General features: G+C 35.1%; 1 protein-coding gene across 2 annotated transcripts in view; it reads right to left on the bottom strand.

Annotated features, from left to right (window-relative positions):
* The window catches only part of ADK (adenosine kinase), a 581524-nt gene that overhangs the window by 163324 nt on the left and 400756 nt on the right, over nt 1-17444 (bottom strand). For both annotated transcript variants that reach the window (XM_053922691.2, XM_024561378.4), the window contains exon 7: nt 16043-16213. In XM_053922691.2, coding sequence (XP_053778666.1) covers nt 16043-16213 — 171 coding nt within the window. The remainder of the gene's footprint in view (nt 1-16042; nt 16214-17444) is intronic.

The raw sequence follows: 17444 nt of genomic DNA, 5'->3' as shown, positions 1-17444 counted from the left end.
AAAGATGTAAAAATTCAAAAAAGAATATGAAGTCTGTCCAGAAAAAGTCCAGCCATTGTTAATATAAGGAGAATGGTTTACACAACATCAATGTAACCTGGAAGCCAAAGAAAATGGACTGGGGTGTGCATGTGTCAACAACAACAACCTCACTGCACCAGTCAGTGGGGGCAGTGGGCATCTGTTGAGTGGGCATGTGTACTGTGTGGCTGTGACATTCAAAATGACTGAGTGAGTAGAGCAATGAATCTGCATCAAAATTTGCAATGAGTTTGAACATTCCTCTGCAGAAACTACTTGGAGGATTCAGAACGCTGCAGCCATGGGCAACTGGTGATCGGCAACTTCATCATGACAATGTGCCTCCTCACACGTCACATCTCATGCGTTTTTTTGGTGAAACATCAAATCACCCAGGGGACTCAGCCCCCCTACAGCCCAGAATTAACACCTTGCGACTTCTTACTTTTCCCAAAACTAAAATCATCTTTGAAAGGGAGATTTCAGACCACGGGTGACGTTCAGGAAAACACGATGGGGCAGCTGATGGTGACTGGGAGAACTGTGTGAGGTCCCAAAGTGCCTACTTTGAAGGAGACTGAGGTGTCAGCATCCTGTGTACAATGTTTCTTGTATCTTCTTCATAAATGTCTCTATTTTTCATGTCACATAGCTGTATGTTACATATCTTCTATGGACAGAAGATAAAATGTGCATAGACTTGAGAAAAAAGTGTTTCTAAAAATTAAAAATAATACTTTTACAAAGAACACAAAGTCTTCTTGCTAAAGACAGAATTGAAGATAACGGCATGTATGGCACTTATTGGGCATGCACAATTTAAAGATTTACACAGGTGTTCATACTGAAATAGCACATAACTTCCATTTCACAGATGCACAGAAACTTCAGAAGAGTTTATTAAAGGTTATTTAAAATTAGAAGCTGTTTTCAGGTTATTAATTTTTATATTGTCTTTTTAAAAGGAATCAATGGTTATTAGAAAGATTAAAACGAATTTAACAGTATAAACAACAAATATCAATAAAGTCTCTCTCCTCCCAGAAAAATATGTAAAAGAAGAAAAAGCTAACCTATTTCATCTGGTTTGGTAAAAAGATGATTAGGGTGTGTACGTATGAGGAGACACAGCCATTATTCAGGTTTAGAAAACACAGATTCAAATACCTAAAGCCAACTTTATGTTTCTTTCAAAATGTGTCCTGATGTGTCAAGTGGCGTTCCTGTTTTTGACTGTGTATCACTGTTCTGATATGATTGAAGAGCTATTTAATAACAAAAACCACCACAACCAACTGCAGACTTTTCCCACTGTTTTGTAACTCATTGATAAAATACATACACATATATATATATATTTTTTTTGATTTGAGAGAGAGAAATATCAATGTGAGAGAAACATTGATCTGTTGCCTCCTGCACGTCCCCGGACTGGGGATCAAATCCACAGCCCTTTGGTGCACAGGACGATGCTCCAACCAGCTGAGCCACCCGGCCAGGGCTGAAGTAGATATTTTTAAAAAGTTAAAACATCACTCAAGAAGGAAACAGTAATTTCAATTTCCCTAGTATGTACTAGATATTTTTAATATACTTAATCTCTGTAGGGTCAATAGGTTTAAAATGGATTTCCCTGCAAGAAGATGTACAACGTGGGAACACTGCCAGCAGATGGACTGATGAAACAGCAACATATAAGCTTTAGAAACAGAAATCATCCTTGACATTCAAAATACTAGGTCTATGAGGGGGAGTCTTATCCAAAATGCATCTTTCTTAATCTGTATAAAATAATTAAACTAAATTCTTCTGCCTCATTTTCAAGCTGTAGCTTATTACTTAAATTATCTTAAAGTGCATTATACCGGTGATGTGACGTTTCACTGTGGAATTAAGTGGTAACTCTTGACAAAGCAGTTATCATCATGAGATAATTGACCTTAGTTGAGAGTTAAGCAGCCTGAGGCAAAGTTGAGGGTACTTAATCCTGGCAGGTTAATTATCTAGTGATCACGGAACCTTGAAAGGTATTACTCTTAAGAACTACTTGCAAGAACCATTTGCAAGATGACGTTATTCAAAAAAATTTAATAAAAATGAAAAATCAAGTTCTTTAATCGTGTATTGCTAGGTAATGACTGCACAGCAGCTTGCATTAGCAGGCCTCAATGGACATAATTACCTGCAGGTAGAATGTCCTGTACTAAGCTGATTGCACGTGAGACCAACTAACAAATGGTTGTCGCTGAAGGGAAATGTTTTAACCTTACAAGATGTCGGAAACAAATTAAAAATATAATATAACATCTAAATAATTTATATACTAAAGTGGTTTCAAAACAACCTTAACAAGCCAACCAATAAATCAGATGTGCAGTTTAAAAGTACAAAATGCAATGTAACAGGTTACCAAGAATTTTAATTGAGGGTGCGTGTAAATTTGTATCAATGCATTTCTACAGCTTAGTCAAAAGTAAACCACACAGATCAAAATCACAATGAGATGCTACTTCACTCCCATTAGGATGGCTATCACAACGAGCAATGCCCACATCTTGCCCCCATAGCTCAAGTGAGGAGACATTTGCCCAGCAATCCTACAGAAGGAGGAAGCAACCCTACCCTGCCTGACATGGAAAATTCCAATTACCAAGCCTACCTTTTGGCATAAGTTCGCCTTTTCAAAAAGCCCACCTTTCTGTGCAAGCCCATATTGTCTCCACTTTACAAAAGCAGCCTAGCAGAGCCAGCCCTGGAGCAAGTTCAAAGGATCTTCCTTTCCTCTGTGCTGCCTCCCTTGTGCTAGAGCATAAGCTTAATAACATCTGTCTGGAAATTTCTCTGGGGTTTACTCTCAATTTCTATCTTGGGGAACTCAATAACACCAACGCCGGCAACAATTCCACTTCTAGGTATATATCCAAAAGTCCTGAAGGCAGGGACTCAAACAATACATGTACACTGGTGTTCATAGCAGCATTATTCACTAAGGCCAAAAGGTAGATAAACAAAGGTGAAATTCTGATACATGCTATAACATGCATGAAGCTTGAAAACATTAAGTTTAAGTGAAATAATCTAGATACAAACAGATAATTGTTGTATGACGCTACTTATACAAGGTACCTACGATAGGCAAATTCATAGAGACAGGATAAAGTAGTGGTTATCAGGGACATGGTGGAGGGGATGGGAGCTTCTGTTTGGGGTGATGAAAACTTTCTGGAAATAGATAATGGTGATGAGTGCAGGACATCATGAGTGTAGTTAACGCCAATGGACTGTACGCCTAAGAATGGCAAATTTTATGTTGTATTTTTTACCACAATTAAAAAAATAGTAAATTATATAATTTAATTTGTTTTTAGCACATTAATGCAGCAATGAAATTCCTGTGGACACTTCTATTTTGTTTCAGGATGTGCCCCATGAAATATTTTCCAATATTCTTTAGAGAACAATGTCCTTTACCTTAAGCAAATCAAAGAAATGAAACAGTGGGGATAAGAGATGGGAAAACTCTAGCTTGAAAAACACTACAGTTGAGACTGTAACACTAACAATGAAAAAGTATCTAAAATTAATATGCTAGGTATTACATTATTTTAGAATTCAGAACAAGAACTTTGCTGATTTATAGTAAAATTGGTTAGTGTTACTAAATATTAGAATATGTGAGAAAATGAATCTTTGTTTTTTTAAATTGCTTTTAACCTATAAGAAAAAACCTGGCATTATGCCAAGATGGCAGAGGAGTAAGTAGAAGCTGCGTAAACCTCTTCCTAAGACCAAATTGGAATTAAAGCTAAATTGTACAGAAATCATCCTGAATAACCAACCAAACACTAGCTGAAGAGAAGCGTTATAACCATGGACAGACAGAAGGAAACACTTCACCACAACATGGCTGGTAGGGAGTGTGGAGACGCGAGAGGCTCACTGGGGTCCCACGAGTGGCAGCTGAAGTGTCAGTGGGATATTGCAGTGGCTGGGAGCTACCCCGAGAAGTGTGGGGCCTAAACCCCAAGCTGGGCTCCCCAGCCTACAGCACCAGAGCTGGGAAAGGGACCCAGATAACATCAGGCTATGAAGAGCAGTGGGATTTCTGTCCACCAGGGAGAGATGGCTGAGACACAGAGAACCTACCAAAGATCCAATGCCAAAAATTCTATTTGTAGCCATTTATCCCGGAATCTGGTTATGGCTGTTTAATAACATGTAACATCTTATTAAAAAGTGAATGAATTAAAAATTAGATCAAGGTAAAAATCAAAAGATACCTTGAATCAAATGAAAATAAGAAGACAATCCAAAATCTGTGGGACACAGGAAAAGCATTCGGAAGAGGGAAGTTCACAGCGATACAGGCTTATACCAAAAATAAATAAATAAATAAATAAATAAATAAATAAATAAATAAATAAATAAGCAAGCAAGCAAATAAATAAATAAATAAATAAATGAACAGGAAAAAGCTCAAGTAAATAATCTAACATTACACTTAAAGGAACTTGAAAAAGAACAACAAACAAAGCCTAAAGTGAATAGCAGGAAGGAAATAAGAAAGATCAGAGTGGAAATAAGTGAAACAGTCTTAAAAATGATACAAAAGATTAATGAATCCAAGAGCTGGTTCTTTGACAAGATAAACAAGACAGACAAACTTTTAACCAGACTAATCAAGAAAAAAAGAGAAAGGACCCAAATAAATAATATCAGAAATGAAAGAAGAGCAATAAAAACTGACATCAAAGAAATACAAAGAATTGTAAGAAAATATTATGAACAACTACATGCAAACAAACTAGACAATGCAGATGAAATGGGTAAATTCCTAGAAACATATAACCTCCCAAAAATAAACCAGGAAGAATCAAATAATCGGAATAGACAGATCACACCTAGTGAAACTGAAGTAGTAAACAAAAAATTCCCAACAAACTGAAGCTCTGGACCAAATGGCTTCACAGGAGAATTTTACCAAATATTCTGAGAAAAACTAACACCATTCCTTCTCAAACTATCTCAAAAAATTCAAGTGTAGAGAAGATTCTAAAGCTCAATTTACAAGGCCAGCATTATCCTAATTCCAACATTGGATAAAAACACTACAAAAAAAATATTATAGGACAATATCCGTGATGAACATAGATGCTAAAATCCTTAACAAAATAGTAGCAAAGCGAATACAGCAATGCATGAAAAAGATCAAACACCATGATCGAGAAGGGTTTATTGCAGGAAGCAAAGTTGGTACAACATTTACAAATCAATAAATGTGATTCACCACATAAACAAAATGAAGGATAAAAGCCACATGATTATATCAATAGAGTCAGAAAACGCATTTGATAACCTCCAGCATGCATTTATGATAGATACTCTCAGCAAAGTGGGAATAGAGGGAACACACCTAAACATAATAAACGTCATATATGAGAAACTCACGGCAAGCATCATACTCAATGGGCAAAAACTACAAGCAGTCCCCTTAAGTATGGCAACAAGACAAGGATTCCACTTTCGCCTCTCTTATTGAACACAGTACTAGAAGTACTATCCAAAGCAATCAGACAAGAAGAAGAAAGAAAAGGCATCAAATCTGGAAAGGAAGAAGTAAAACTGTCTTTATTTACAGGTGACATGACACTGTAGACGAGAACCTCAGAAAGTCCACCAAAAAACTACTAGAACTGATAAATGAGTTCTGTGAAGTAGTGTGATACAATATTGATATCCAGAAATCAGATGTATTTTTATGTGTCAATAACAACGATCAGACAGGGAAATTAAGAAAACAATTCCAATTACGTTTGCATCAAAAAGAACAAAATACCTAGGAATAAATCTAACTAAGGATGTAAAAGACCTCTACTTGAAAAATTATAAGACACTGAAGAAACTAACTGAAGATACAAGTAAGTGGAAGCACATACTGTGTTCAGGGATAGGAAAAATTAACATAATAAAAAATACCCATGCTACCCAAAGCAATGTATAGATTCAAGGCAATTCCTATCAAGATTCCAATAATGTATTTCACAGAACTAGAACAAATACTTCACAAATTTATATGGAACCACAAAAGGCTCCAAATAGTAATAGCAATCCTGAGAAAAAAGAACAAAGTTGGAGAAATCAAGCTACCTAATATAAAACCATAAGGCCATAGTAATCAAAGCAGCATGGTACTGGCATAAAAACAGACATATAGATCAATGGAACAGAGTAGAGAGCCCAGAAATAAGCCCATACCTTTACAGTCAATTAATATTTGACAGAGGAAAGTAGCACATACAGTGGGCTAAAGATAGTTTATTCAATAAATGGTGCTGGAATAATTGGACAGATATAGGCAGAAAAGTGAAACTAGAGTACCTTCTTACACCATACACAAGAATAAATTCAAAATGGATCAAAGACTTAAATGTAAACCCCAAACCATAACAATCCTAGAAGAAAACATAGGTAGCAAAATCTCAGACATTGCTCATAGCAATATTTTTTGTTATATCTCTTCAAGCAAGGGAAACAAAAGAAAAAAATAAACAAATGAGACCACAACAAAATAAAAAGGTTTTGCACAACAAAGGAGAACATCAACAAAATCAAAAGAGAACCCACTGAATTGGAGAATGTATTTGCCAATACATCCGATAAGGTGTTAATGTCCAAAATGTATAAAGATCTTGCAAAACTCAACACCAAAGAAACAAACAATCCAATTACAAAATGGGCAAAGGACCTGAATAGACACTTCTCCAAAGAGGACATACAGATGGCCAATAGATATATGAAAAGATGACCAACATCACGAATCATCAGAGAAATGAAAATTAAAACCACAGAGATATCAGCTCACATTGTCAGAATGGCTATCATCAATAAATCACCAAACAACAAGTGCTGGTGAGGATGTGGAAAGAAGGGAACCCTTTTGTACTACTAGTGGGAATACAGACTGGTGCAACCACTGGAAAGCAGTTTGTAGATACCTCAAAAAATTAAAAATGGATCTGCCTTTTGACCCAGGGATCCCTCCTCTGGGAATGTATCTAAAAAACCCCAAAACACTAATTTGAAATAACATAAGCACCCCTATGTTCACTATAGCATTATTTACAATTGCCAAGATATGGAAGCAGCCCAAGTGTCTGCCAGTAGATGAGTGGATAAAACAACTAGGGGACATTTATGCAATGGAATACTATTAGACCATAAAAAAGAAAATTTTACCCTTTGCCACAGCATAGATGGACCTGTAGAACATTATGCTAAGTGAAATAAGTCAGTCAGAGAAAGATAAACACCATAGGATTTCACTCATATGTGGAAATAAGGAACAAACTGAACTAAGAAGCAAAAGAGAGACAGACTCATAGATAGTGAGCAGGATGACAGCTATTGGGGAATGTTAGGGGGTTGTGGGATCAAGCAAAAGGGAAAAAGGGTTCATGGAAGTAGAGAATAGTGTGGTGATTGAAGGGGATAGGAGAGAAGGGTTTAAATGGTAAAGGAAAAAACACAACAAAAAGTTTTAAAAAAGAAGAAATTAGAAAACTATCTAGTATTTCTACACAAATTCCTCACTTTACATGAGGAAACTGAAGGAACAGTAATAGACTAATAAATCAGCAAACTGATTAAATTAAGAGTAAATGGCTAAACATTTATTAATATATAAGATACATCATGCTAATATTTAAAATAGGGCCAAGATTTTATGTGTCTTTCTTATAGAACCAAATAAATCCATAGTTCACAGTTTATGAATTCCAGTTTGTTTCTTTAGAGTGAAAACTTAAAGACATCCATGTAGCACTCCATGCGTGTACATAGTTACAGCTTTCTTCTCCCTTTAATTTTTTATACTTTTTATGCCCAATCTAATTCAAAGGCACCTTTTTAAAAGCAATTTGTCTTTATTGAGTTTTGTTCCCAAACTTAAATTACTATACTAATTCTCATTCTATTTGTACTCACATTTTATCAGATTATATAATAATGAAATAATTATATAATGAAGACAGATAGTATTAAAAGGCTTTGGTACAAATAAACTGACTCTTGATAAACAATTTTGTAGGAAGAGAAGAAAGGCAGTACACCAGAGAATAACCTAACAGCAGTGAGTTTTCCTTCATTCCCTTGCCCCCACTTATGTTTTATCAAGCAAAGGGGGCTGCGTGTTATCCAACCAAGCTAGTTAAGTGGAACTTAGGAGTAAGTTCAATACTCCCTATAACACTGCTACCACCACCACCACTTTTAACAAAAACTGAGTACTTTCTATGAGTCAGGCTGAAACTTTACATTCATTAGAAAACCAGCCACAGAATTGCTGTACAGATTAAATAATGGTTTTTGTGGACACCTTTCGTAACTTTAAGAACTTCATTTTAACATTACTTCTTTAGAACTTTTTATTTAAACTACTCTAGAGTAATTTTCCTGTTTTAAAACCTATATAAATATGTCACACAGTATGTATACAGTAAAAATAGCTTTATGTGATACAACTGACATATAAGAATCTGCACAAATTATAAACCTGTAATAAGTTCTGACACATGTATGATGTCATGAAACCATACCACGATCAAGACAAGAAACACATCTTTTACTTCCAAAGTATGTCATATATTTTTATGGTATTAAAATAGTATTTTTAAATTTAAACTTCTGAGTGTTTGCTGCTAATACACAGAAAATACAATTGCCTTTTTAAAAATGTTTATCTTGTATCCCACTATCTTGCTAAACCCACTTTTACTTCTAAGAGTTTGTAAATTTCATAGGATATTCTGCAAAGACCTCATGGTGTTTCTCAAAGAGAAAGTTTTACCTCTTCTCTAGTTTGGATGTTTTTCATGCCTCATCAGTACTGTGCGATGCTGAAGAGAAGCGAAGAAAGTTGAACATCCTGCTTTTGTTCCTGATCTTAAAGTATTCAGTCTTTCATCATTCAGTATAATGTTAGCTGTACAATTTTTGTAGATGTCTTTTATAGGGTTGAAGAAGTTCCCTTCTCTTCCTAGTATTCTGAGGGCTTTTATGATCAATACACGTTGGATTTTGTCAGATATTTGTGTGTGTGTGTATTTATTAAGGTGATCATGCTTTTTTCTTCTTAGTTTTACTAATGTGAATTACATTGATTGGTTTTTCAATGTTCAACCCTACTTTCTTGGTCATGTTGAATTATCCTTTTTATATATATTGTTGGATTTGTTTTGCTAAAACTATCTTAAGAATTTTTGCATCTATGAATATGAGAGATATTGGTCACCAGTTTTCTTTTTTCTTTTTTTTTCTTAAATTTTTATTGTTATTCAATTACAGTTGTCTGCATTTTCTCCCCATCCCTTCAATCTAACAATAGCCAGAGGGAAGTGGGGAGGGGATAGTGAGGAGAGGGGATTACAGGAACTACTATAAAAAACCAGTTTTCTTGTAATTCTGTGGTTTTGGTAGTGCTTCTTCCTCTTTAGTTTTCTGGGATAGTTCGTATAGAACTGGTATTATTTTTTCCTTAAATGTGTGGTAGAATTCAACACTGAGGTAATCTGGTCCTTGAGTTTTCTTGGTGGGAATGGCTTTAACTCAAAATTTGTTTTCTTTAATAGATAACCTAAATAGCCCTATTTCTATTTCTTCTTGAGTGTGCTTTGGTACTTTATGACTTTCAAAGAATTCTTCCATTACATAAAGGTTATTGATATATTAAATAATATTTTTAGGAGGGATTACAGTAGCTTCCACTCTAGACTAATTTTGCCCCTTTAGTATTCTGAGTACTTTGAAGCCCCGTGATACGTGGCATTATCCACTCTGGCTAGTGGAACAAGAATAGTTATAGGACCTATGTTGCACTCTTTGAGGATTATTCCCTATAATCTTTTCAGGTGGTTCTTTTCCCAGTCTTCATCCTCACAAATACATGCTGATCAGCAATAAGCTGAAGTTTTGCGTGGGACTCTGCAAATCTTTTGTGTTCTCTCTTTATCAGCTCTTTGTTTTGTTCTCTGGTACTCTGACTTACAAACCTGGCTGTCTAGTTGTTAGATTTCTTAAACTTCTAGCTGATGTCCTCAGTTCAAAAGACATAGCCAAGAAGGTCCCCCTCTATGTGCTATGGCCTGGAAATTCTCTCCAAGCAGTAAGACTGGGTAATGACGGGGCTCACCTCATTTATTTCTTGTCTTACAGAGATCATTATAAATAGATATCTTGGTGGACAAGGCATTTTTAAAAAACATTAAAGTTATCAGAAAAGCTTTAAAGCATTATTACTAGTGTATGATCCTCTGAAAAAAAAGAACGTGGCATCAGGTAGAAAGTAAGAGCCAACTAAATAAAAAAAGAAAATAAAGAGCCAAAACTAAAGCTAAGTATTGACATTTTAAAAATTTATACTGGGGTGGGGTGGAGGGATGGGGAGAAAAGGCATACAACTGTAATTGAATAACAATAAAAATTTTAAAAAATTATACTAAGAATAGTAGATATGACTATTTGGGGGGGAAGAAAGACTAAACAATCCAATGCATATTCCCTGAGAAATATATTTTATACTTCATTGCATTTTAGAAGTAAAATTCTCCTTTTTTTCCCCCTGGTGAAATGAAGATAGTTTATCTTTACTAGAGTATTCAAGGAGGAGAACAGTGAGAGATGAGATTAAAGAGATAAAGCTCACAATACCATATTTGCTTTTAATAAGTTAAAACATGGTAACATTTTTATTTATTCTTATTAAATTTCATCACTCAACTGATACTTCCCAGTCTATTAAAATTTTTAAATCTCCTTTGACATTCAGCCTATTTGATATTTGTTAAAGTGTTGCATTATTTGCATTCTCTGAATTTGTAGTATCTGTAAATACAGCTTTATCTGAATCAATGACAGTTTACTTCAGCAAAGCTCAGGGCAAACACTGAAGCATATCACTAAAAATCCATTTATCAGCAGACTCTCTCAAACTGGTTCAACAGAATACCAAATATATCTAATTGGCCTTTAGCCAATATTTATTATTCTACAACCCATATTATGACAGATTACCTCAAATATGCTATAGATCCACTGTTTATTGGTCTGCCATTACAGGTATTATATATCTGTTGAAATACATTCAAATGAATAGTAATCATACCAAAAAGTTAAACATACATGACTTGTAACCATGTAGGAGCATATAATTTTACCATTTCCTCTTCTGGGTAGGAAAAAATGATATCTAATATAATCTATGTTAAGTTCCAAACTTTTAAAAATTAATCATTTTTAAATATGTGGATATAAATTTGAAACATGGATATATATCTCTACATTTTTATTTTTAAGATACATATCTTAACAATGGTTAAGATGGTAAAATTATACAAATAATTTTATTTATATATAACATATAACTATATATAATATATAATCTTACCAACTTAACCATTGTAAGTGTTCAATTCAGTGACCTAAAGTTCGTTTACAATGTTGTGCAATCATTCCCACTATCCATTTCCAGAACTTTCTGTCATCCCCAAAAGAAAGAAGCTTTGTACTCATGAACAGTAACTCCCAATTCTCCCTTTTTCCCAGTGCCTGGTAACCACTATTCTAGTGTTTGTCTATATGAATTGGACTATTCTAGGTACCTCTTATAAGTAATCCTCTGTAAAAAAAAAACCCCAATAGTTGTTTATTGGAATATGGCTTATTTTGCTTAACATAATATTTGTAAGGTTTCATTATGTTGTATCATGTATCTTAGTTACATTCCTTTTTAAGGCTGAATAATACATTCCATTGTATGTATAATTGACACCTGAATAAAATGGGAGTTAGGGGCACCAACCCTCTTCCCCATGCAGTTGAAAATCTTCGTACAACTTTTTACTCTCCCAAAACTTAATTACTAACAGCCTACTGTTGACCAGAAGCTTTACTGATAACACACAGTCAATTAACACCTATTCTGTATATGTTTCATACACTGTATTCTTACAATAAAGGAAGCCAGAGAAAAATGCTATTAAGAAAACCATAAGGAAGACAAAATACATTTATAGTACTGTACATTTTTATCAAAAAAAAATCCACATAAGTGGCCCTGCACAGCTCAAACCCATGTTGTTCAAGAGAGAACTGCATATTCCAGGTTAAGTTCTGTTTATCTATTCATCTGTTGAGGAACAACATTTGGTTTGTTTCTAACTTTTGGCTATGTGAATAATGCTGCTACAAACACTGGTATACAAATATTTGAATCCCTGCTTTCCGGTCTTTTGGGAATGTAAGTAGAAGTGTACTTGCTAGATCATATGGTAATAATTTCATGTTTAACTTTTTGAGGAACCACCAAATTATTTTCCACAGCAGCTGCAGCATTTCAATTCCCACCCTCAGTGCACAAGGATTCTAATTTCTCCACAACCTTGCCAACATTTGTTTTTTCCACCTTTTTGACATTAGCCATTATACTGGGTGACAAATGGTATCTCATTTAGGTTTTCATGTGCATATCTCTAATTATAAGTGATGGTGAGCATCTTTTCATGTGCTTACTGGTTATCTTTTCTGGAAAAATGTTTACTTAAGTTATTTGACTATATTTGGTTTAGGTTGATTGTTACTGTTGAGATATATATTCTGGATATTAATCCCTTATCAGATATGTCATTTATAAATATTTCCTTCCATTCCATGGGTTATATTTTTCACTTGCTTGATAGAGTCCTTTGATGTACAAAATATTTAATTTTGATGAAATCCAATTACATTTTCTGTTTTGCCTGTGCATTTGGAGTCATTTTTTTAAGTGAAGACCATTTTGATATCATCAGCATTTTCTGCAAACTTAATCATTTTGTGGTCTCTATTCTATTCCCGTGTATCTCTGCCAAACCTTTAGCATTGTTTCCTGGTTTTATAAATGTTTTTCATCTTCCTTTCACATGTGTCTTACAAATGCAAGCTCTTTTTAAAGAGTTTTCTGTATGCTCCACAATGTTTTTTAAAGTTCCTCCCATTTTATTCCTAATTAAGGTCATTTGAGATTATAAAGTCAGAATGAATTTTTGATGGTATTCAATCCTCTCAAGTTATCTTTATATCCAAAGTTTGATTCTTTGGAATCATATTTATCTTTTTTTTTTTAAGACAGAAAAAACACCAAAAAAAAAAAAAAAAGGAAATGCTGCAGGTAGGGACTGGTTGAAAGAAGGTGGAGGAATTAGTCAAAAAACATATAAATTCAGATCCATGGACATGGAGAACGGTGTGGGGATTGACAGTGGGAATGGGGGGTGGGCAAATGGAAAAAATTGGGACAACTGTAATAGAATAAACAATAGGTATTTTAATTTTTTATTATTTTTTAAAAAGTTTTATGTATTTATTTTTAGAGAGAGGGGAAGGGAGGGAGAAGAGGGAGAAAGATCAATGTATGGTTGCCTCTTGCATGCCCCCAGCTGGGGACCTGGCCCACAACCCAGACATGTGCCCTGACTGGGAATCTAACCTGTGGACCCTTTGATTTGCAGGCCAGCACTCAATCCACTGAGCCACACCAGCCACGAATTTTTTTTTTTTTTTTAAGAAGGAAATGCTCCAACATCAGGCAAAAGAGAGCATATTGGATGGGGAATTAAGAGATTTGGTCTTTTATTCAATTACTATTACTTCAACACCTTCACAGTGCTAGATGCTGAAGATACTGCCCTAAATGTCTTGCCAACATCTATTCCTGGGTTTTATCTTGCTACTTAGGGTGTGGATCCCTTACACATCTACACTGTGGATGAAAAAAGGGATGCTGTGATAAATCCTAAATTCCTAACTGAGCAGGTCAGGGTGGGCAGTCAAGCCCCAGGCATATAACTTTTTACTAAACGGTTTATCCTTGCTTTAAGTAAGCCCTGTCCATTGTTTCTGTGCATTTTTGAATGTGAAATACCTCTTTAAGGCTCCTCTTTCTAAGACACAACTACCCTCCATAGAGCACATAATCCTGTAATCTAATCCCCACCTTGCTTTCTCCCACCTTCCTCATGTGCCCTGCTTCACTGCAAATGCACAAAAGAAACAGCAAAAACTGTTATTCTCTGAGCATTTTAGCTCTTGCTTCCTGGCAACTGTCCTCAGTTTTGTCTCAAATAAACATAAAAATTCTCTGCAGGTTTGAACATTTCTTACATGGACAATATTAGGCTTAATTTTCAAGCCTTATTTCCTTGGTAAAATGAGGGTCTGGCCAAAGCATGAGATGACAACTAAAGTTCTTTCCAGATCTCACTTTTGTAACTCATCTTTACCTTCTTGCTTCAGTTCCTCACTTTTACAGTGAACAAAGCAACATGCCAGTAGTGGCTACTCACGACGGAATTCTTGCCCACGGAACAGAAATGTAACCACTCCGCAGAACTGTTTTCTCAGAGTGCTGCAGAAAGCATAACAGATCTGGAGGTGGAAAACACTGTGGCACTAATTGTTCCGCTTCTTCCAGATCCCTGGCGGAGGAGGCGGCTTCCTCCAGCTTGGGCCACCTCACGGCGGAGCGCGCTCCTCTTTAGACTTAAGTTTTCCCAGGACATATTTATCTTTTTAAAAGGTTTTAAAGTTCGTCTTCTTAAAGTCTGGAGCACTTATTTAAGCATTGCCAGTCTGACCTCTGATTACAAAGAACCCTAAGCATCAATTTCTCCCCCAAATTTTCAGACAACTATGTCAATAACCAATTCTTTCATGTTATTTAAAGGGCTAGAGCAGCATTTTTCCTAGTTACTTCTTTACTCTTCAGAAAATAAAATTGGGAATAAGAAAACCTAAAACATAGATTTTAGTCAAATGAGACTTCTAGCACATATCTAGGAGGATCAAGGCTTTTACCAGTATTTCTTGCCATTATGTTAGTTTGTGAATCATGAAGCATATAGCATCTTCTTTGACTTGTGAGTGCCTTGAGAGATACTCATACCATAATTTTACTAAAAGCCACCCAGGCTGACTTTATAAATTATTTCCAGGTTAAATTTTATGTTATTCTACGTAAAGCACAGTTATCTGATTTAGGTACAAAATCAGTGCATATAGTCAAACTATGTTAGAACCATAGAATTAGAATCAGAATAGACAGACTTCTGGGATAATTAATAGAATACCTTCACTTTACACATAAAGACCCCAAGACTAATGAAATTTAAGTGCTATTGCCCAGGTCACATGAAGATACATATACCAAAGGCCTCTTTTTTCCCCTTACTTCCTGGATTTTTAAAGTATAGAGGCTAAACAACAGTTATAAATATAATGAACAAAAAATGATTTTCTACTAATTTAGAATTAAAGTATATTCTTGGTAAAAAGAAAAGGCTGCAAAAGTTTAATTGAAATTCCATTCATCACCATCAAATACAACATACAAATATTAGCAAAAAATGACACTATTAATAAAGAAATTTAATACAAATTACAGCATTTACTCAGAACTTATTAAATTAAATAGATTCACACTTTGAAGAGGTACTTAACTTCCTAAAACATTTAATTTAGACTAGCTGTCTCTTACCTTAATCCACGAAAATTTCTGAGGAAGACATTATCTTCCTGGTCAGAAAACAAATCGGTTCATGTCAAGGGCTCAGGATGTGGGGAAAAGTGCGATAAAAGGGGTGGCGAGGAAAGTGGTTTTTATCGTGACTGTGGTCACGGTTATGTATGGCTTATGCATATATAAAAGGTCATAGAAATGTATGATAAAAAAGAGTGAATTTTCTGTGTGAAAATTATAAACCTCAATGACCTAACTCTTTAAAAAACAATTTTTTATTATGTAAGAAATGAGCATATACTGAAGTAAATACTGGAAAAAATGAATTAGAGTGGTCCAAACTTAGGCAGTTTTGTTGCATAATTCTCAAATGTTTATGCAAATATTTTGTTTTTATGTATGTATTTCTCAACTTATACCCAAATCAGAAAACAAAAAAACACCCAGGTTCTTAAAAAAAAAAGAGTAACTCACCGTCTCATTTCCAAAAAGTATGTCAACATAGGGCATGACTTTCATCAATGGTTCCTTGTAGAACTGACTGATAAATGGTGCAGACAGGTTCAAAGAGAAAATTCTGTTCTTCTCAGCAGCATGGCGAGCCACTTTTAACACCGACTCAGGTGAAACAGTAAGAAAAAAGCCCTAGATAAAGACAAGAAGAGTTAGAAGTGCAATCTCCCCAGAGTCACTCTTAGTGAGAACAAAAGAAATCTACACAAAACACAAAAAAACACAAATGTGTAATACACATTTTATTATTTTTTCATATAAACAATGGTGCTAACAATCAGCACTTCTTTTTTTTTTATTAAACATTTTTTATTGCTGTTCAATTTGTGATACACATTTTAAAACATAAAATGCAAGGCAGAAAATATCAGCATCTGATTAAGAGAAAAGTTTATCACATGAGTACTATATGCTTGATATGTGCCATTAGGTTGGAGTATAACTCATTACTTATTTCATATTAAATTTCTATACTCAATGCTAAAGAATTCTGCAAGTCTACATAAGAAAAAATATTTGAAAAGTCTCATTCAAGATAACAGTTACATTTAAATTAGAAAAAGAGCAATGAAGGCAGATTGTATTCTTCTAGCTTCTTTGAAATACTTTGTATTTTTATGACATGCTATTAATTTAAAAAATTAGTTAAAAAATAAATTAATTTATCGAGATTAGTTTGTTACCTTATGAAATATCTGGGGACCCAAGATGGTAAAGGAGTAAGTGGAAGCTATACACCAACATCCTCCCAGGACCAAAATAGAATTACAACTAAATTAAAGAAAAATCATCCTGAATAACCAACTGAACACTAGGTGGAGAGAAGCCTTATAAGCAAGGACTTAAGAAAGAAACCACTGCACCACAATGAGACCGGTAGAGAGTGTGAAAGCGAGAGAGGGCTGGCTATGCTCCCATGAGTGGCAGCTGAAGTGCCAGAGTGATATTTCAGTGGCAGGGGGTCACCCCTGAGAGTGTAGGGTCTAAACCCCAAGCTGGACTCCTCAGCCTAGAGCATAAGAATTGGGAAAGGAATCCAAAAAACATCTGGCTGTGAAAAGCAGAAGGATTTTTGTCTGCCAGGGAGAGATGATTGTAGACACAGAGAGCCTACCAAAGGGCCAACACACACAATTTCATTTGCAACCACTTAACCTGGGCTATGGCAGAGGGAGGGAAGAGTGGACTAGAGTCACATGAGGAGAGTGTGGGACTGGTGGTTCTGGGGAAGAGAGCTGAAGGATCAGCTGCCAAGATCCCTGTGCTGAGTCATTCCTCATATACAGAAGCCATTTTTCCTGGGCAAAGCACTTCCCTCCAAAAAGCATCAGCCTGAGGGGAAGCAATATCCCCACCTGAACAA

Source organism: Desmodus rotundus, chromosome 4, assembly GCF_022682495.2.
Source record: "Desmodus rotundus isolate HL8 chromosome 4, HLdesRot8A.1, whole genome shotgun sequence".
Taxonomy (NCBI): domain Eukaryota; kingdom Metazoa; phylum Chordata; class Mammalia; order Chiroptera; family Phyllostomidae; genus Desmodus; species Desmodus rotundus.
This window is presented reverse-complemented; position numbering and strand designations above follow the sequence as displayed.